At 38.7% G+C, this 22231-nt stretch overlaps 1 protein-coding gene across 1 annotated transcript in view; it reads right to left on the bottom strand.

Moving 5' to 3' along the window:
- LOC118838424 (palmitoyltransferase ZDHHC11-like) overlaps window positions 1-22231 on the bottom strand; it is a 124457-nt gene that overhangs the window by 61181 nt on the left and 41045 nt on the right. The window contains exon 5 of the mRNA XM_036745723.1: window positions 11819-11943. Coding sequence (XP_036601618.1) covers window positions 11819-11943 — 125 coding nt within the window. The remainder of the gene's footprint in view (window positions 1-11818; window positions 11944-22231) is intronic.

Here is a 22231-nt window from a genome sequence, read left to right as displayed (position 1 = left end):
TGAGTCTTGCCTCCTTCATTTACTAGACTGCAATTTTGAGCAAGTCTAGGGTTTATATTGAAGTTAAGAGTGAGAAAACCTGGGTTTGAGTCTTAATTCTCTATTTAATAAATGTGTGATCTTGAGCAAATCACATAAACTTTCTGAGCCTTAAGTTAATGTGATATGAATCACATTGCCTGCCTTACCTCAGAGTGGTAAATCAAATGAGTAATGTATATAAAGCACTTTTAATTGTAATTTGGGAAAGTGAAACTATAGTTACTCAAAATAATAAAATTGCAGCAACAATCTGACAAGCAGTATCTTTCCATGAAAGTTCACATACCACCGTGTCTTATAATTTCTTCTTTCTCCCACAGAACCTATCCCAGTCACCGGGTATAGGATCATAGGTCTATAGCTGGAAAGGACTTTATAGGTCATTAAATTCAGCCTCTTCTTTTTGTAAGTGAAGAAATGAAGGCATAGAGATTTTGAATGACTTGCCCATGGTCACATAGGCAGTGAATACCAGAGCCTAGATCAGGAGTGGGGAACCTGTGGCCACATGTGGCCTTCTAGGTCCTTGGGTGTGGCCTTTTGACTAAGTCCAGTTTTACAGAACAAATCCTTTTATTAAGGGGATTTTTTTTCTGTGAAGTTTGGATTCAGTCAAAGGGCTTCACTTGAGGACCTAGAGGGCCACATGGGGCCTGGAGGCCGCAGGTTCCCTACCCCTATCCTAGATTGTTGGGCCTCAATAAAGTAGCATTGGTGAATTGATTTATAGGGCTTTAACTAGAAGTTTTATGCCCAGGGAAAGTACCACAAATTCAAATTGTACCTAGAGCAAGTGGTAAGAAACAGACCTTCATTTGGTGGAAGTAGATAGTGACTCTCAGACATTCATGCCAGGTCGTTGCTAGGGAGGCTACTTTATGGGATGAGAGTGGCAGGGTAGGGCAGTGGAAGAGTTCTCCCTTGCCCATCATCTGGCAACTTTCTACTTGAACTCTGTGGCTCCAAGAAGCTAGAGCATGCTCAGTGGCCATACCCTGGTAAAACTGTCTCAGCAGGTGGGCTAAACCAGGTTGAGAGTAATGTTGGTGAGTGAGGGGGATGTTTACCCCAAGCATTTGAAGACTTTCCCCAGTGGAATAGATGAAAACAATTTGTTCCAAAGGCAGCTGAAGCAGGAGCTGTGGAGCCCTTAGAGCTGGTCGGACAGTGAAGACACCAAAGTCATGCACCACATCCCAGGCCATTGTCAGTCACCTGGACTTTTATTTAGCCACTGGACTTCGATGATTCCAGGAGGAGAGAGTGGGGCTGACAACAGCACAGCTGTGTCACTTAAATCTAATTAATTCACAAGTCAAGACATCAATTGTGATGATATTTTTCCTCTTTGAAAAATGAAGGGATAAACAATGATTATTCTTGCTAATTAGATGACAAATTTTTGTTTCTACATTGCTGAAAGGCTGAAATAACTATCAGTGTTTTTTAAATTTGGTATCTTAGGGCAGAGGCCTGTTTGACCTACCTTAGTTACGTCTCTTAATTGGTATTACTAGAAATTATCCCATACCAACTTTTCTTTTGTCCTCCTCTTTTTAAAAACTCTATTGTAATTTTATGTCCGTCTTTGTAACTTTCCTACAACCTACAATAAATGAGAAGATTAAGAAGAAATTTTTGAAGAAGAAATTTAAATTGTAACCACCTCCTCTATTAAGGAATAGCAGAGTAACTCCTTTTGAAGGTAGATAAATTATTGAACCACACAGAAAAAAGGCTGAAGAAGAGCACCTAAATCACAGCCATAGGCATGTTAACAAAATGTGCCTGCGTTTGCTTTTCGTTTGTTTTTCTGATTGTTGGCTGTACCACTTGGCCAACCAGATTCTTAAAAAAAATAATAACAGAGCTCTTCATAAAGGCCCTCAAATAACTGTGTTAGGAGATGATAGTTTGATGTATTCTAATCAACAGAGAAGAGGCAGAACTTCCCATCTGGAATTTATCAAACACTGAATGGAAAATGAGAATGTGTGGGTGGTCAGTCCTCTGCTTCAGAAATGAACTTAGCACTTGAGGGTCAGTCATCCTGAGCAGAAGATCAAGGCAATGGGTGTTTACACAGCAGCAGCCAAGGAGACCAAGTAACGGAACAGAGCAGGGAAGAAAGACTGTACCACAATGTCTGCAGGCATCTCAAGATGTAATATGCTCCTTGCTTCCCTTCCCCACACTCAAGCAACTCTGGGGAGGTAATGGATTTGTGGCATGTAGTATATTTATTGGAATAATGAAGTAACATCCTGCTCTTCAAATATGAACAGGTCAATGTTGCTCTGCTCAAGATTTGGTTTTAATTCTGAGGCTGGCTCCATTGGGTACTATGTTCCTTAGGAGAGCATTAGGGCCTGTATCTGTGATTTCATTGGTAAAGGGAACTTCCAAGAGAGGAAACTCCTTATCAAAGCAGGTTGCTACCTCTTCTGTGTTTTATAGTCTTTTTTTCACCTAGATTAAATTCTTTTTACTCTTTTTTTTTAGATTTTTTAATTTTTAGTTTACGACACTCAATTCCACAGGTTTTTCAGTTCCAAATTTTCTTCCCCTCTCTCCCCTTCCACCTCCCCCCTCCCCCTAAGGTGGCATGGAATCTGATGTATGTTCTACATATACCTTCGCATTAAACATATTTACACAATAGTCAAGTCATAAAGAAGAACCATGATCAATGGAGTGAATCATGGAAAGAAGAAACAAAACCAAAAAAAGATATAGAAAAAATGAGAGTAGATAGTTTCCTTCAATCTGCATTCAGACTCCGTAGTTCTTTCTCTGTATGTAGATAGCTCTTTCCATCATGAGGCCTTTGGAGCTGTCTTTGAACCTTGTATTGCTGAGAAGAGCCAAGTCTATCAAAGTTAGTCATCACAGAATCAATATGTCTGTGTTTGTGTACAATGTTCTCCTGGTTCTGCTCCTCTCACTCAGCATGTGATTTATAGTCTTAAAGAGCTACCTAGATTACTAAGAATTTAAATGTCTTGCTCAGGGTCAGACAACTCGGATGTGTCTGGCATACAAAGAGAGACTAATTAATGCTTCTTGACTCTGTCAGAGATGGGACATTGCCCTTATATTCCTTAGCTGTAGCTAAACAGCCTGTTGTAAGTTGGAGGGAAAGTGGAATTTCCAAAGGACATTCATAGAATCTGAGTTAGAAGAAACCTGAGGTCCTATTTTTCAGTCCTGTACCTAAAGAGGAATTTTTTCTACAACATCTCTGACAACTCCCAGTAATTTCTCTAGCTTCCTTTAAGTCCTAACTAAAATCCCTTCTCTTCTTAATTCTATTGTCTTCTATCTGCTAGTTATTCCCTATTTATCATACACATATGTGAATATGTATATATAAATATAAAAATAGATATATATACATATAGGTATAACTATTTGTGTACACACACCCACCCACACACATATATAGTTTGCATGTTATTTCTCCCATTAGAGTGTAAACTCCTTGAGGGTAGGGGCTGTCTTTTGCCTCTTTTTGTATTGCCAGTGCTTAGGACCAATAGGTGCTTAATAAATGTTTATTGATTGATTGATCAGCTGAAGACTTCAAGTGATAGGGAGTCCACTAAGGCAGCCCATTCAACTTATGGTTAGTCCTCCTAATGGTTAGAAAATTTATCCTTTTATAAAGGTAAAATCAGACTCTACAATTTACAGCATCATGAGATCATAGGGTTTAGATTTAGCTTGAAAGAACTCTAGATCACCTAGTCCAGTCCCATCCTTTGACAAATGAAGATAATGAGGTTTGGAGAGGTGGAGGGATTTACCTAAGATTAGGGAAGTAGTAAGTGCCTGAACAGGATTTTCCAATCCAGCCTCTTTGACTTCACATATCATGCTCTTTCCACTGAATACTTAAATCTGCTTACCCCTTGCTCCTGGTTCTGCTCTCTGGAGCCATCCAGAGCAAGTCTGATCCTTTTCCTCATGAAAGCCCTTCAAATACTTGGAAGCAGCTACCATGTCTTCTATGTACAGTTTCTTGTGAATTAGCTGAACTTTCCTCATGTCAGTTTGTTTAAAGCTCTGTGTGTAATAATGTGGGAAACCACCAAAATAGATTGTAATCTGCTTTAAAGTAGAAACCATGCCTTCTACTTCTGTGTATCCCCATCCCCACCAATGTACACAGTGCCTTGAACCAAACAGGCACTCCAGAAGCATTTTTGATTGACATAGCATAGCTCAAAATGTTTCTGTTTGTGTGAGAGCAGAGAACCAATTTTTGACAGTATATCTCTCCTTAAAAATGTCAAAAGAAACCACAAAAAGCTTTGTTTTATAACCCATTCCTCTTACTCCCATAAGAAATCAGTGTGGTTACTTCGTTAAGATGAAGAGTCAATAGAAACAGCTTTAAAAATGAATTGGGTGGGAAAACAATCACTTGTCGATGGGGCTGTGAATTGGTTCAACTGTTCTGGAAAATACTTTCAAATTAGGCAAGAAAAGTTACTAAATTGCTTATGCCCTTTAACACAGGGATTCTACCACTGGGACTGTTTTCCAAGGAGGTTATTGATAGCAAGGAAGGGCTCAGATGTTAAAAAAAGAAAACCAAAAACCAAAAAAAACTTCATTGAAGCCTTATTTGTGATAAGAAAATAAAACAATTCAACGTAGAGATAAAATATGTACCAAATGACTGGAGAATGGCTAAACAAATTATAGTATATGAACATAATGGAAGTGTGTGTGTGTGTGTGTGTGTGTGTGTGTGTGTGTAGGGCAATCTAGAGCAAAAATGGAAGAATGGCTTCCTATAACCTTTGTAGAACTAAGTTGTTAAGAATACTGAAACAGACAGTATGAGAATGTCTCTTTAGTCTTTGGGGGTTTGTCTGGCTATGTCACTCTGTTGGCTTTGGAGTTTGAAGTCCACTAGGATGTCCAGATCTTTTTCACTCGAACTATTATCTAACCACATGTCTTATGCTTGGAAAAGTGATTTTAAAAAATCCAAGTGTAGGCATTTATATTTACTTTTATTAAATTTCCCCTTAGCTTTAGTCCATTGTTCTAGGATGTTGAGATCGTTTTGGATCTTGGACCTGTCTGTTATCCAGTAGGTCAGTTAGTCTTCAAGCTTGGTCATCTAGACTTTTTTAGTGTCTAGTTGCATCTATGGGTGCTCTCTTCACATAACTTGCAAGAAGGATTTAAAAGTCCTTTCCCCACCCCTACTGCCTGCTATATAGGTGTTTCAAATCAAGTTCCTTGCATCTCAGGAATAATAGGTCACAAAATAGAAATAGCCTTGTAATATTTTTTAAGAAGTTAGTTTTATCTATGCACTCTTCCTTTTTGCATTCAAAGACACTGAAATTGCTTTCTATGCAAGAGAAGTGGGAGGGGCATATCAGGGAATGAAACAAAGTATAGTATAGTACAAAGTATAGTATTTTTATTAAAGAATGAAGAAAAATTGCTGGTACTGTTCTTTTGGAGATACTGTTTCAGTAACAAACCTCTCTGGTGAGAAACATCTGAATATACATCTCTTACTCTTCTTTCAAGGGCCTATGAATTTCAGAACTGTTATGCACTGATAAATAGGCTTTGTTCTAGGATTAAATGCAGCCTTGTATTATTTCTATGAAGGAGATAAACTGCTGGGACAAAGAGAGAAGCAGTGGGTTTGGTGGTAGAGAAACACATTTGGAATCAGCCTACACGAGCTAGGGAAGGCTAATGTCCTGTCAAGGTCCTCTTCCCTTTGGAGCTGCCAAAGAGTGGATGAAGTTAAGATTACCCTGTCACATATCAGGTCAGAGGATATAGTCTTAAAGCTACTTAGAAACATCACTTCACTGCAATTAAATTGCTTTCACTGTTCATCTGCTTCTTGGTAGGGTACGGGTTCTTACCAGTAAACTTTAAAAACTTTATTTTGCATAACTATTTCAATATAATTTGTTTCTTTTGTAATCTTATGTATTTTATCTTATGCATTTAAAAATGTTAATTTCAGAAAGGACCCAGAGGCTTCACCAGACTGATAAATGGCTCCATGACATAAAAAATACTGAGAAGCCCTGTCCTAGAGTCGAAGGCAGTCCAGGAGGGTGGCACATTCATTTTGGATACCCTTAGTCCTCATTAGTCACTTCATGGTAACAGCAGGACTTTTTTTTTCTAATCTGATTCAGTTTAACAAACAAGTATGATTAAGAACTTAGTCTGGGCAAGGCACTGTGCCAGGAACTGGGAAAACAAAGGTGACACGTGATCCAATCCCTGCCCCCAAAGGAGCTTACAATCTAACAAGGAAGGGAGCCACATAGCATGTGCACAAATAAGTATGAAGTAATATAAAATTTAGTGAGAGCAATGGAGGGATCCAGTCAAAGGACTCTAGGAAGACTTGAGGAGGGAGAAATAACAGGCCTAGTTGATGAGCCCAGTTGAACTAAACTCGTGTTAAAACTGGGTCTTTTTCCTGAAACATTTTTCTCCCTTTGTCTTTGCTGATGGACTAGAAAAACAAGAGGAAAATCAAATACTAAATTTCACTTTATGAATTATGACAGCAAGACAAATAATAAGGATGAGAAAAGTCAAGTGGACCTTAAGAGTAACTGTTAGATTCAGTATTCAATATCTAATAGACAAAATCACGGAAAAAAAGCTGGCATGGAAAAAAGGGCAAAATAAATAACCAAACAGCCTCAAAAAATCAAGAAAGGGTTTGCTACTGTGGAACACTTTCCACTGCTTAATTGAAAGCTTGAATTCTTCATAGAGATAGTGGAAGTCATATTCCTGTCAATCCCTGGGGGCTCATGGACACTGAGTAAGAGAACTGGAGAAATATCTTGTTGTGTCATAGTTGAGAAGCATGATAATATGATGGAATGAGCACTGGATTTGGAGGCAAAGGTTCCACGTTCAAATCCTGTGCTTACTCCTTGCCATTTGTGTGACCTTGGTTAAGTCATTTACCCTCTATGCACCCCGGTTGCTCATCTGTTAAATGAAGGGATAGGACTAGATGGCCTCTGAGGTCCCTTCCAGCTCTAAATACATGGTCCTATGGTACAAAATATTGAACAAGAAAGTGTTTTATAAATGTAAAATGCTAAGTAAATGTAAGTTATCATTGTATCAAGGTGACACCAATGCAAAGAGCACAGAATAAAACATTCAAAAAATCAAACAAACAGAAACAACTCAACCCACCCAAAACTGAATCAGACAACAACAACAAATGTCAGAAAAGTGAATGAGGGAAAACCATAGGGGAAGCTCTGTTTCTTTGGAGAACTCTTCACATCTTTCTGACTGAAAAAGAAAGCAGCACCTTACTTAAAAAAAAAGTCCTGAGCATAGATAAAGGAGGTTTTCTTCCAGGAAAAAAAAAGCTGCCATTATCTTGTCTACCTTGTGGTGATGCAGAAATATAAGGCAGGTATTGACAGGTATTTGTAAATAGTAACAAAAGCCTCATGAGTATTACTTTTTTTTCTTTACTAGAATATGAGTGTACTCATGATATTAAGCAAAAAAAAAATTACCCTTCCAATTGTTAGGTTCTTATGAGAAAACAGAATGTTCTTCATAAGGAAGAATTAAAGACGAAATACTTATTACTACTCCTAGGTGCCCAGAGCCTTATTGAGGAAGAAGATAAACAGATGACTATGGATGGGGTAGGAGGGAAAAAGGAGAAAGGCTGTGAATGGAGAGATAAGTCCTGTTTCTGCCATTTTCACGGGCCATAAAAGTCCTTTGGCCTTTGGCAGTCAGGCCACGGGTACTAAGGGCAGTAACCATAGTTTCCTACATGGAATTCAGGACAAGTGAAAAAGATGATGAATCACAGGTTCATAGATCAGGAGCTAAAAGGGACCTCAGAGGTCATATAGTGCAACCCCTCATTGGGTTGGAGGAAACTTCAGTCCAGAGAGGGTAAGTGACTTGCCAAAAGTTATATCAGTAGTAGGTGTCAGAAGACAGGATTTGAAGTTGGTTTTGAGAACCAACCCAAAGGTCCTAGAAAATTCTATTTACTTCTTTTCTATTTCCTACTAGTTTAATTTAGTGTATTTTACATGCCTTTTGACTTCCTTTCCAAGCACAGGATATATTTCTCATGTTATCTTTACATCAAAGATTCAAAGAATTTTAGGAGTGGAAAGGATCTCAGAAAGTAGCTAATCTAACCTATTAATTCTACAAGGGAGTAACTGGGGACCAAAGAAATTAAGTGATTCTCTCATAGTTGCACAGCTCATTTTGCAGAGCCAAAATTAGACTCTTGATTCCCAGTCCAGTAAGCATGTTTTCCATTGTATCATAATCTCCTATAAGTGTCTTTAAAAAATCCTTCTTCATTCTTACAGTACATTAATGCCCTAATATTTTAATAAAACAAACAATTCTCAAGTACCTGTTATCTGCAAAACTAAGGGCTAGGTGTTTCAGTGGTGGCTAAGAAGCAGAAATTGAAGGGATGCCCATCAGTTGGGGAATGGCTAAACAAGCTGTGGTATGTGATTAAAAAGGAATATTATTGTGCTATATGAATGACAAACAGAATGATTTCAGAAAAACTTGTGAAGACTTACATGAACTGATGCATAGTGAAGTGAACAGAACCAGGAGAACATTGTACACAAGTAACAGCACTATTGTTTGATGAAAACTGTGAATGACTTAGCTATTCTCAGCAATACAATGATCTAAGACAATCCCAAAGGACTAATGATGAAGCATACTATCCACCTCCAGAGAAAGAACTGATACTGATCGAATACAGACCAAAATATACTATTTTTCTTTTTCTTTTTTTTCATTATTTTTCTTTTATTTGAGTCTCCTTGTATTGCCCATGTGTAATCTGTTTCTGATTGCTAACCATCTCAGGGAGGGGAGAGGGAAGGGGAAGGAAGGAGGTATAGAATTTGGAACTCAAAACTTTAAATAAAAATGTTTCAAAAATTGGAAAAAAAACTAAGGGCTGGGAGCATGGTCTCTGCTTTAATGGAACTTAGAGTCTAACAGGGGAGATAAGACATGTACATGAATAATAAAATTATTATTGCATAAGAGAGGTATACATACTAGGAGAACCCAAAAGGTAGGGATATCACTTCTAGTTGGGCTTGGCGGGGGTGGGGGTGGAGGAGGGTTGGGAAGAGGACTAGGTAAAACTTCATGGAGAAAATGACATTTGAACTGAGCTTTGGAGGACAGATAGACTTTCAATAGTCAAGTAAGGACTACATCTTAGGCATGAGCAAAGACTCAAAGTCAGGAAAATGAAGTTTAGAAAATGCTGAGCAGCATAATTTGACCAGAGCATTGAAGATGTGTAGGGGAGTAGTATGAGAGAAGACTGGAAACACAGAATATGGTACATATCCAGTGCTAAAGTAAAGGAGTCACTGAACAATAAAACTGGTTCTTGGTATATAGTTCATTTATAATCAAATCATTGGTTATAGATAAAAGTAGCTGATTCTGACTGCATTGCTAGCCATGGGAAAGAACATACGCAAAAATTCTATGTGGCCCGAAGATCATCCATCACTAAAGAGACTATATGGCAATACTGGGAAAAGAAAAGGAATAGGTAGTGATGTGGAAATAGAGGTCCAGAGGTCTCAAACCAATGAAAGCAGATCGTCCCATGACTTTTTAGACTGAACTTTGTGGTGCAGTGGATGGATACAATGGTGGACCTAGAGTCAAGAAAACCTGAGTTCAGATCCTGCCTCAACCACTGACTAGCTTTGTGACCTCTGTTTGCCTCAGTTTCCTCATCTGTAAAATAGGGATAATAATATCACCTACCTTCCAGGATTGCTGTAAAGATCAAATGAGATAATATTTGTAAAGTGCTTTGCAAACCTTAAAGCGATATAAAAATGCTAGCTATTGTTAGTAATAGTAGTCATAATTAACTCTATGGGCTATTTTTGCTCTATCAGTGTCTGTTTTACGGGTCAATGTTAGGCTTATGAATAGCAGCTAAAGTTTACATCAAAGAAATTATGAAATCATAAATTCAGGTTTGAGGCATATCCTTTTTTGGGGGAAGTATAATCATTTGTTGCTCTGGATCTGTGATTTAACTGGTACATGGAGCTCTGAATGAAAAACCTCCTACTACCCATGCAGGTCCACCATTGCAAAGCAACTTTGAATTTTGGAGCATTGCCTCCAGGACTGAGCAGTTGAATGACTTAAGTGGTCACTCTGGGACTTGAACCCAGTTCTTCTTGGCTCTCTGTCTACTGTGTCACACAGCTTCTGGATAATTTTTTTTTAGCTTAAGTAAAACCTTATCCTTTGATTGGAGATATAAATACAGGAGAGGTTAACAGATCCTGAATTCTTGCAACAAAATATGTGAAATTTTAATGACATATTTATATAAATTCAAACACATTATCTTTTACTCCTGGGCATTAATTCCTTTAGGAAATGCAAACATCTTAATGAATGTGATCAGTTTTGAGGCTGGAAATTTAAAGAGGATCCTAATTAATTTCTAATTATTCTTTCCTGCTGATGGTATTTGCCCGTATTGAGTCTTTATCTGTGGCAGAAACACAGCCTAGGCTGATAGGTGGCTTGCCATTTCCTAAAAGGTTTGGTGGCAGTATGGTTACCAGGTTAGGGGTGCCTGACCTCAAGGCCATGGGGTGCTAGTTTTTGAAAGATGACCCTTATTGTGAATCCTGGATGTTAGAGGATCAAACAAGATAATATTTGCATAAATGTTGAGCACAGTGCTTTCCCCATGGTGGGTGCATTAAAATGCTCATTTCCTTCCCTTTCTCTGCCCTGATAGGGCTGCAGCTGACTTAGGGTAGATAGGAGCAAATCCTACTTTCTGCTGAATTTTCCACGACCTTGTCATCACTTGAGGCAAATGCCCTTGAAAGAATTCTGTCCTTGATAATCTGTGTCTTGGTGATGTTACAGGTCTTAATTTTGGTAATGAATCCTTTGGATAGGGTCCAAGTTGAGTCTGTCTTATTCTGTATTACAGAGAAGTGTCTTGTAATAAAATTCTAGTAGAATAAGGAAGTGTGTGCGTTTGTATGTGTGTGTGTATGTATGTACGTGTGTGTGCACAGCAAGAGCCTCCAAGTCATTCCTAGATCCTCCTGAGTAGCCCCTGACAAATGAATAAAATTGCTGCCTAACTGGTGGAAGCTTCTGTGATTGCTCAGAGATTAGCTATATATAGTAAAGTCTCAGTAAGGGCTTACGTAGTTCATGGTGTGCATATAGTTGACCTAGAATAGCCAGCACATCCTGGCCCCTGGGACATACTCCCTTTCAACATTTCTCCATTCGGGTCACGCTTGACTAGCTGGGCCTGATTCTTACAGAGAATGCAACGCCTCCAGGGCAAGGCCACAGCAAAACCCCTACCTGTAATATCCAGGATTCACAATACAGGGCATCTTATAAAAACTAGTACCACATGACTGCCATGCCATACATTTTTAACATGGTAGCCATCATGTTGCAACCAAACTTTTCAGGAAATGGTGAGCTACCTATCAGCCTAGGCTGAGTTTGTGCTACAGATAAAGATCCAAGAACCTCCCTCCCATTAAAGGAAGGAGAAAGTAGGCTAACCAATCCCCACCTATTACCTGCAAATGTTTACTGGAAAGTAAACTGGAAAGTTTACAGATATAATAGCCAAAGTATTTAAAAGCATAACATGAAATCACCCTGTTTAAATGCAATTCCGAAAGAGCATTGAATAACGTACTTTCAAACTGGAGGTCTGTGCGAAGTTTCTCTGGGTTCACAAAGTACTGGATGAAGACGTGCAGTAGCAAAATAATAAGGAGGATGATACCAAGCACAGCGGAGGCCACGCTAGTAAAGAAATACCTGAGGGAGGGAAGCAAAAGTGACAAACAAAAACTCCAAAACAAGCCAAACTTCGTCCTGTGGGTAAACATAAATACAAGTAGAGCTTGACAGACAAATGCTCAGCACTTTAATGGCCAGGGCTAGGGCACAGAAAAATTAATACCCATTGTATTTCCCCTTAGCTCCAAAGGCCAATGGGAAACCCATTACTGTCAATTCAAGGCTATAAAAAGTGTGCATGCCTTCACTACATTCCAAGACATTCATTCCACATCAGTCATATTTTTAAAGGCTCATTTTCAAGCCCAATGGCCACTTTTCTGGTTTCAAGCTCTGTCCCTCTATGGGCCCCAGTGGTCTTTCTCTTCCTAGTTCTTTTCTCTTCCCAGTTCTCTAGGCATCTATGATATAATCTTGTAGACAATACATACTAGGGTTCATGGTAGCCATAGTAGGCTCTATCACATGAGATAGATATGGGAGCCATAAAGTGGTTCCATGTAAGAGACCTTTGTTTTTGTACACACTAAGTATCTTTTGGAAACAGTGGGCATGTTCCTCTGTGTTAATGGTAGATCTAAATCTAGGCTGAAGGAGGTTTTATTTCCAGAATGGCTTCCTCTATCAATAGGAAGGAGGATCAGAGGGTTGAAAGAGAGCTCAAATACTGCTATCTCCAAACCAGAAGCACCTCAACTCTCTCAGCTCTTGGAAGATAGTACACATACTAAAGAGGGTAAAGTTTTCATGGACATTCACAATAATCCGGTCCAGTGGTATGTGTCCTTTGTGAGGAAACACTTAAAAAAAGGCAAAAACGATCCAGCAATCACTTCTGTCCAAAATGTTCTTAAAATGATCAACAGGGAACTTTGGGAGGAAAAAAAAAACCTTTACAGAAGTAGGTAGATGTTACAAAATGATGAGCTTAGCTAAATAAATCCTTTCCATATCAAGTAGCACTTTTTCTTCCTTCCTTTCTTTCTTTTTTTTTTTTTTTTTAGGCAGAGGGTGGGAAGCCTGGAGGAGTATCAGGAGAAAGAATAGAAGCACCATATGCTAGTAACTTAGTCTCTCTGGTAACCAGATCCTGATTGGAAAGTGAGGTCACAGGGAGATGCAACCTACTTGTCTCTATGTTCTTTGGGGTTTAGCAACCAATAAAATAAAATCCCAAGGTGTCCTTTAAAGGGACTGGCTGACAAGACAGGAGGAGCAGAAAGCTGAAGCAAAGGCTTAGTGTGCAGAAGGCCAGATTTCTGGAAATAAGAACAGAGCTGAGGGTGGAGGAGGACTGAGGCCTGGAGTTGCCCATGGTCATGATGTGGGGGAGGAACAAGAATCAGAGAGGGGTGAGAGCAATAAATGGAGAGGATGCAAGAATGCAAGAAAAGCTCAGAGAGAAGAGATTTAATAATGAGTCAGCAGTCCAAAGTATCAAATGCCTGAGAGGTTCAAGAGAGTAATGCCTCTGAGTGGAGCTACTGGTTACTGGAAAGGAAGGGATACTTGGTGACCTTTGAGAATGCAGTCCTACAGGTCATGGGGATGAAAGCTGTGTGTTGGGGGTGGGGGGAGAGGGATTCTGTAGAGAAGCAAAGTACAAGGATAGCTAATAGTAGAGTTTTCAAAGTACTTTGTACGCAGAACCTTATTTATCCTCACAACAACCTGGTGAAGTAGGTGCTATTCAGTAGCTCAGAGAGGTGTCTAAGGAGGAATTTGGTCTTCCTAACTCCAGATCCATCCATTATACCAGACGGCCTTCCAAGGCAGCGACTTCATGCATTGGAGGAGCAGGAGGCTCTCTAAAGGATCTTATTTGAGGAGGCCGTGTGAGACCACTGTCCCTGATAAAAATCCGTCCTCTATAAGGAGCAATTGCTTTTTGTTCACCAAATTCAGAATCTCTGTAGGGGTGGCAGGGATTGGCAGGATGGTTGACACTGTCGGGAAAAAAAATTGTTTCCTATGCCTGCCTGAGCAATAGCTGCTGCTGATGCTTGAACTATTTTGCATCATCTTTTTTCAAACTCGTCAGCTTGCTGTGAAGCAATAAAAATCCCTGACCACGAGTCCCTCACAGGTCAGAAATTAATGGCTCTGAGTTTTATAGGGTTTGGGGGAAACTACACACTTTAATCTACTCCCTTCAGATGCCACGGGCGAATTTGGCTTCTCAAGAGGCCTGGGCGGCTCACTTGGGAAAAATACAAGAAGACGTGTAAACTCCATCTTATGGTAATCCATGGTAACTACAAGTGTATAATTACAGTGAATGCTACAAATGTAATCCTTATACCCTCCCATGTGTCACTAAACATACTATCAAATGAAGACTGGTGAAGAAGCTAGACATTTTTAGCTTAAAGGAAGGAAGACAGGGCAGGGAGGATGAGGAAATAACAGCTGTCTTCAATTGAAGGTTTTTTGTGTAATAAGAGGGGTTAGACTTATTCTACCTCATTCAGGAAGACAGAATTAAGACCAATAGATGGCAAAGTAAAGGGAAGCAGATTTTGGCTCAATATAAGGATCTCTAACAATTAGAATACTCCCCAGATATAATAAGTGAACTCGAGAGGCAGTGTTCCATCTCTCTGAAGGTCTTCAAACAGGAAATGAATGAGTGCCTTTCAGACTATTGTAGCAGGGGTTCATGGTTTGACTAGACGCCCTCTGAGGTTCTGTCCCAAGTCAGTGATTCTATGATGTTGAAATGAAGAAAATAGCAAGCCTGGAAATCAGCTCATGTGGCCCAAGACTTGAAAAGGAAAGATCAACAAGCTATGGGATGCAGATAACGTCAAAAAGCGGGGAGAGGTATCCAGACTCAGTAGATCCCCAGATAGAGAGAATGTGGAAATTATCATGTTGGAAACGGGGCAGCTAGGTGACACAATGGATAGAGCACTGGGCCTGGAGTCAGGAAGACTCATCTTCCTGAGTTCAAATCTGGCCTCAAACACTTACTAGCTATATGACCCTGGGCAGGTCTCTTAACCCTGCTTACCTCGGTTTCCTCATCTGTAAAATGAGCTGGAGAAAGCAATGGCAAACCACTCCTGTATCTCCACAAAGAAAACCCCAACTGAGGTCACAAAGAGTTGGACATGACTGAAAAATGACTCAGCACCATGCTGGAAATGAACACATTTTCCAGACTTTTAAAAATGAGAAAAATATGACCCCACTCCAATAACCATGATGTTGAACCCCAACAAAATGTTATGGTGGGTTATCAAACAGAAAGGTTAGTGAAAACTTAGGAAGAAAAGCAGAATTTACTAGGATCTAGCATGGGTTTACTAAAAATAAGTCATTTCAAATTAAGATCCTTTCCTTTCATCAGAGGGCTTCTAGAATGGTAGTTTGGGGAGACAGCTCAGACGTAATATGGCTTGATTACAGACTTTGCACTGAGCAGTCTCATTGAATCACAAGGCCTGAGAGTTGAAAAAGACTTTAGTGGTCACCTACTCCAACCTCCTACTCAATGCAGTAATCTATATTATCACCCAACCTCTGTCTGTTTATACGTACAGTGCTAGGCAGCTCAATATTTCGTGAGGCAACCTGTTCCATTTTGGGACAGCTCCATTGGTCAGGAAGCCTCACCTCCGCCTCTTGGCATCCCTAGTTTCCTTCAAAATGCAGCTCAAGCGCCACTTCCTATGTGGACCCTCTCCTGATCCTCCAGATGCTAGTGCCTGCCCCCACAAAATATCTACTTCCGCATCATGGCCCTTTAAGTATTTGAAGATGGCAAATGTGGGCCCTCTAACTCTTCTCTTCTCCTGTGAAACCTTCAAATTTATAGGTTTTAGACCTGGGAGAGAATTTAGAGAACATCTAGTCACCTCCTCATTTTACAAATAAATAAATAAGTGCCAGAGAAATTGAACAGCTTGGCCAAGGCCCCAACAACACTTTTTGTTGTTGTTGCTGTCTTTGTTCAGTCTTTTTCAGTCGTGTCTGACTCTTCATGACCCCATTTGGGGTTTTCTTGGCAAAGATACTGGAGTGGTTTGTCATTTCCTTCTCTAGCTCATTTTACAGATGAGGAAACTGAGGCAAACAGGCTTAAGTGACTTGTCATTTCCTTCTCTAGCTCATTTTACAGATGAGGAAACTGAGGCAAACAGAGTTAAGCGAGTTGCCATTTCCTTCTCCAGTTCATTTTGCAGATGAGGAAAGTGAAACAAACAGGGTTAAGTGACTTGCCCAGGTTACACAGCTAGTAAGTATCTGAGGCCAGATTTGATGAATCTTCCTGATTCCAAGCCCAGTGCTCTATCCACTGTGCCACCTCGCTGCCACAGAATCAGTGAATCATTAAGACTGGGATTAGATCTAAGGTTTTATAATTCCAAATCAACACTTCTTCTCACTGTACCAGTCAGTCCTAAGATAACTAAGATTCCTTACTATTTTAATTGCTCTCTTCTGGGTGAAATTTAGTTTGTCAATGCCCTTGTCCTTCTTAAAGTAGGGTACCCAGAACTGGACACAATATTCCAGATGTAATTTAACCAGTGCAAATCAAGTGCCTGCATCATCTGAATTAATCTCTTACTTCTCAGTTATCTACACCTAAGGGTAGCTGGCTGAAAATCGGAGGCTTATGTTTCCTTGATTGGCACTACTGTTACCAGATAACAGCTACTAGAAATGCAGTCATAATACCTCGGATGAAATAACCAGCTTCCAGTGAGTGTATCTTGCAAATCCAACCTATTTCTGCAATAGCCAATATAACACCCTTCCATGAAGAAGGGTGTGTCCTTATATAACCCCTATTATTCCTACTATTCCTATTTTGTTCTCAATAGAGACTATCACAAACCACTTCAGGTATGATAATTATAATGGCCAAAGACTGCTTTAGATTAAAAAAATCTCATTTCTTTTTATTTTTCCTTTATATTTCCTAAACCATAACTTCTTTCCATTACCATCCTCCAGAATTCCATCTCCCCTCCTTTTAATTTTCATCTCTCTTCAGTCTGCAAAGTGGACATTCTCTGAAGGGTTGATCTCAGAACTATAGTCGCAGAATTTCAGATTTCAAAAATCATCTAGAACAACTCTTTACTTCATCTACTGAGGAAATCTCTAACTTTTGGATCACTCTAATTATTAGGAAGTTTAATCCTCGAGCCTAAATTTACCTCTGTGCAGCTTCTGCAGATTGTTTCTGATTCTGCCCTCCTCTGCATGATGACCTTTCAAGTATTTGAAAACAGCTCTCATATATCTCCTTGAATTTCTCTTCCCGAGGCTCACTCTATTCCCACATCCTTCAATCAGTCTTCATACGTCATAGACTTGAAGCCTCTCACCATTTTGGTTGTCCTTGTTTAGATAATTTCCAGCTATCAGTGTCCTTCATAAACTGTGGTGCTAATGAAGATGAGGATGATGACAATAGCTACATTTATATAGCACCTTAAGGTTTGCAAAGCAGTTTATACACTTTATTTCATTTGGTCCTCACAACAGCCTTAGGAAATAGATTATTAACACCCCCATTTTATAGGTGGGAAGACTGAGGCAGAGAGAGATTAAATGACTTCCCCAGGGCCACACAGCTAATAAGTATCTGAGACTGGATGTGAACTCAAGTGTTCCTGACTCCAGCACCAGCAGTCTATCTATTTTGGAGCATAAGCTGCCTAACTAGCTCAGGACTGAACTCAATAGCCCAGACATGGTTTGATCAAGTAAGAGCATAGTGGGACTATCTCTTCCTGATTCCTGGAAGCCATACTTCCCTTAATGTATAGCCCAAGATGGTATCATTTTCTTTGGTTACAATATCACATTGTTGACTTATTTTGACTTAAATTGAACTTGCAACTAAAGCCCCTAGCACTTTTTTCAGATAATCTATAATTTAAACATTCCTTTCACATCTTGTATTTATGAAGTAAATTTCCTGAACCCAAGAACAAGACTTTACATTTATCCATATTTAATTTCATCTGCTTTGATTCAGATTGCTGGCCTGTCAAGATGCTTTTGGATCTTGCTTCTGCCATCCAAAGTGTTAGATGCTGCTCCTAAATTTGTTTCATCTACATATTTGATAAGGACACTCCCTATATCTTTGTTGAACTTTTTGATAAAAGTATTGAAGAGCATAGTACCAAACCCAGTTCCCTGGGGGGACACTTCCATGGAAACCTCCTTCCAAACGTTCCACTTCCAAGGAGTCACCAATGGCTACTCCTTGAGTTTGCCCACTCATAAGTTTTTAAGTCATTGGGCTGTGCTATTATGTAATTCACAGTTTTCTGCCTCATCCACAAGAAGAGCATGAGGTAACTTTTCAGACATATTGAGGTAACTGACCAGTATTAATGCAGACTAAGATTAAATTTTTTTTTTGGCCATCGTGTTGCCATTTTGAACTTGCAGTCTACAACCCTCTTCCCCCAGATCTGCCTCATACAAACTTCAGTCTAGCCATACCTTTTGTATCTTGTAATAATGAGGCTGATTTTTTTTAACCCAACAGTGGTACTTTAAAGCTCACCATTCTAGCTCATTGAGATCTTTTTAGGATCCTGATTCTGTAATCAGATATGTTAGCTTTTACTCTCAGATTGGATCATCAGCAAATTTGATAACCATGTTATCTAGGCCTTTCTCTACATCATTGATAGAAATCCCTGGGGTAAGGATAACTTTTTGAGTACCTCCTTCAAAGATTTCCTACAAGTTCACTTCAACTCATTAATTAGCCTCTTTCATTTCAGTCATTCAAATAGTTCTGAATCCTTATAACTATATTACTGCCAAGTTCATATCTTTCCATGTTATCTCCATCTTGATTCATATTAGCTGTGATCCTAGGATCACAGAATCTAAGAGTTGGAAAGGATTTTAGCATCCATCTTGTCTAGCTTCCGATACATTGTAGGACTTTTTTTTTTTAAATAACATCCTTGATATACAGTAATCCAGCCTCTGCATAAATATCTATAGTGAAGGGATTCCATTCCATTGTTGGATAGCTCTCGTTTAATTTGATTCAATTCGGCAAACACTTATTTCTTTTATTAGTAATTTCTTTTATATGTTGAGCAGAAATTTGTCTCCATGTAACTTCCACTCAATCCTCTGGAACAACACAAAACAAGTATACTTTTTCTATAGCATAATTCTCTAAATATTGGAAAACAGCTAGCTTGTGTTCTCTCACTTCTTCCTCTTAGCCTCTCTAATCCCAACCTTACACCATGTCTTCTCTTTCATAAGCTCAGCTGAACCAAGTCTTTTCTTTATGACTTAATTTTTTCAGACCACACATCACCCTGCCAATGCTTCTCTTGATGGAATATAACTTGTTAATGTCCTTTTTAAAATATGGTTACCAGAACTGAATTTAGCGTCCTTGATCTAGTCTGTAATTATACAGTGGTCTGTTGAAGCTAAACGTGAGAATTTACATTTATCTCTTAAGTTGTATTTGTTACTTTCCCCCTAGTTTTCCAGTCTTTTAAGATCATTTTGAATCATGATTCTGCCATCTATAAAATTCTTTAATCCTCCCATTTTGGCATATGCAAATCTGATCAACATACAATCTTCTTTCATTATTTTGTGCATGTCTATCCATGTTTTTCTAAGACCATTAAGCTCATCATTTCTAATTGCACAGTAGTATTCCATCACAATCATATACCACAACTTGTTTAGCCATTCCCCCATAGTTGGGCATGCCTGCAATTTATAGTTCTTCGCCGTCACAAAGAGAGCTGCTATAAATATTTTAGAACATATAGGTTCTTTTCCTTTTTTCCTAATCATCTTGGGATTTTAGCCAATCTGATAAGTGTAAAATGATATCTCAAGATTGTTTTAATTTGCATTTTCTCTAATCAATGATTTAGAACATTTTTGTCATATGACTGTAAATTGTTTTGATATCTTCATCAGAAAACTACCTGTTCATATCTTTTTACAATTTATCAATTGGGGAATGACTCATATTCTTAAATATTTAACAAAATTATTTACATATATGAGATATGAGACCTTTCAGATCAGTCATAAAAATATTGAAAGGGATATAACCAAAGATGGGGCCATGTGGCACTCCATTAGAGCATTCACTTCAGATTGACATTAATTCACAATCTTAGAGTATGTTTTCTTAACTAGCTTTGATTATAACTAATTGTGCTATCATCCAACCCAAACCTCACTATCTTACCCTCAAATATATTACGGAAGATGCTGTCAAATGCTTCGTTGAATTCACATTACATTTTATGTATATTACCCTCATATCTAACTATTAAAAAAAGAAATTAATTTGGAATTACTTGTTGTAGTAAACCTATGCTGGCTCCTAGAAATTATGATAGACTTTACCAAATGCTCAAAAACCATTAGTTTAATAAATCATTTCAAAATCATGCTGGGAACTGGCAACACGCTGGCAAATAATTTCCAGAACCCAACCTTTTTCACATTAAAAAAATATAAAATAATTTTCCTGTCTCTAGGACGTGGCTATTTCTTCCATTATTCATGATATCTTCAAGGTCATCACCAATGGCTTTAAGAACGTATCTACAAGTTCCTCTAGCTTCCCAATATAGAATTCATTTGGGCCTATAGACCTTATTAAAAATGATTGTCTTCCTTAATCTTCTCACCTGTCTTGAATTCTAATTATCTTTTTACATTTTCCTTTCTTATGCAGGTTGAATGCCACTATCTTTGCTGGAGAAGGTGGTAGTAAAATTTAAGTTAAGTAGTGCTGCTTTCACTCTCTCTTGCCAAAACTGTGAGCCTATCCCTATCCTTCTTCCTTCAAACATAGATTTTTAAAAATTGCAACAAGAATCTCTTCTGCTTAGAATTTTTAGGGGCCTGGTTCATTCTGGGCTTTTGATTTCTTGATGATTATTAAAGGTCAATGAAACTCTTGCATTTGTACTTAGTAATGCATCCCTCCTTCCAACTTTTATAAATTATCTGTTTTAAACATGAACTCACCAAAGAGGATTCTAAGCAACCATACTGGTTTCTTTGCGTACTTTGCCCTCTCCTTTTTTTTTTAATCTTCTTTGGGACAACATGCCCTTGTGTGGTTAGAACTTCATTTTTAAAGTATTTCCTATATTTAAACTATATTCCCTTTTAGGATCTCTAGTTATACCTATCTTTTCAGTTAAATCTGTGGCCCCTTTCATTTCCAAGGCTGATCTTTCTACCAGTGCCCTTAATTCTACCCCTTTCCTCTCCTGCATGAAAGACAGAATGGTGTAGTGGATATAATGTGTAATCTGAAACTTGAGATGAAAATTAATAAAATCAAGTTATCACCAAAATGAGTCAGTTGCAAAATGCATAGTCCTATAGAAACCTTTAGAAAAGCTGGGATCAAAGTCCTCTCTCATATGAGTTTGGACATAATTTGCTCCTAACTGTCTTGGCTATGATAATAGCTACAAAGACATATTGCTGAAGAACGATGAAGAAAGAGAAGGAAAGAATAAAATGCTGAGCCATACTAAGGCTTGAATGAATAACACTATTTATATGCTTCTCTTTGCTTTGTGACAAAGTCGGGGCGGGGGGGGGGGTGGGGGTAAGTTCATGTGTGAGGACCGGAGGTAAATGGGATTGAGGGTTACAACCCAATGACCCAAGATAATAATAACCCTTGTTACTAGTTCTAAATGTTATAATTTAACCTAATGAAGAATGGAAGGTCTCAATTTGAACCTCACCTTTGACACCAAAAACATGTGAAAGTGGGCAAATCCCTCTTGTACCTCAGTGTCTTCAAATGGGTAAAATAAGGTAAGGTATCTACCTCAAGCAGCAGCATGGGATAGAGACTAGCTCAGGGTCAGGAGGATTTAAGTTAGAATTATACCATGGACATTAACTGTGTGACCTTGGATAAGCCATTTAATTTCTAGGTGCCCCAGACCACTCTTTAAGACTGTAAGTTGCATAATAGTTGTTAATCTGCTCTGATATAGGGAGTTTCCTCACCAGGGAGTTCTCTGCACCAACAAATTTACTCTTCTGAACCAAAAAAAATACAAAAATCTATCCAGTTGGAGGGTTTGGAATGGGTGAGTTCACAGATCCATTTGAGAATATGAACCTTACAGGATTGCTATAAACCTCAAATGATGTCTATAAATAGTGCTTTGCAAACTTTAAAGTGCTCTAGAAATGTCAGCTATTAATAGTCTCTTCAAGCTCTCACTCTATTGGCTCTTTTCCTCCTATTTATAAACACAACAAAATCTTGCAAATACCTTGTCAGTCAATA

The sequence above is a fragment of the Trichosurus vulpecula genome, chromosome 1, assembly GCF_011100635.1.
Source record: "Trichosurus vulpecula isolate mTriVul1 chromosome 1, mTriVul1.pri, whole genome shotgun sequence".
Lineage (NCBI taxonomy): Eukaryota > Metazoa > Chordata > Mammalia > Diprotodontia > Phalangeridae > Trichosurus > Trichosurus vulpecula.
Note: the sequence above shows the minus strand (reverse complement) of the source record. Positions and strands in the feature narration are given on the sequence as shown.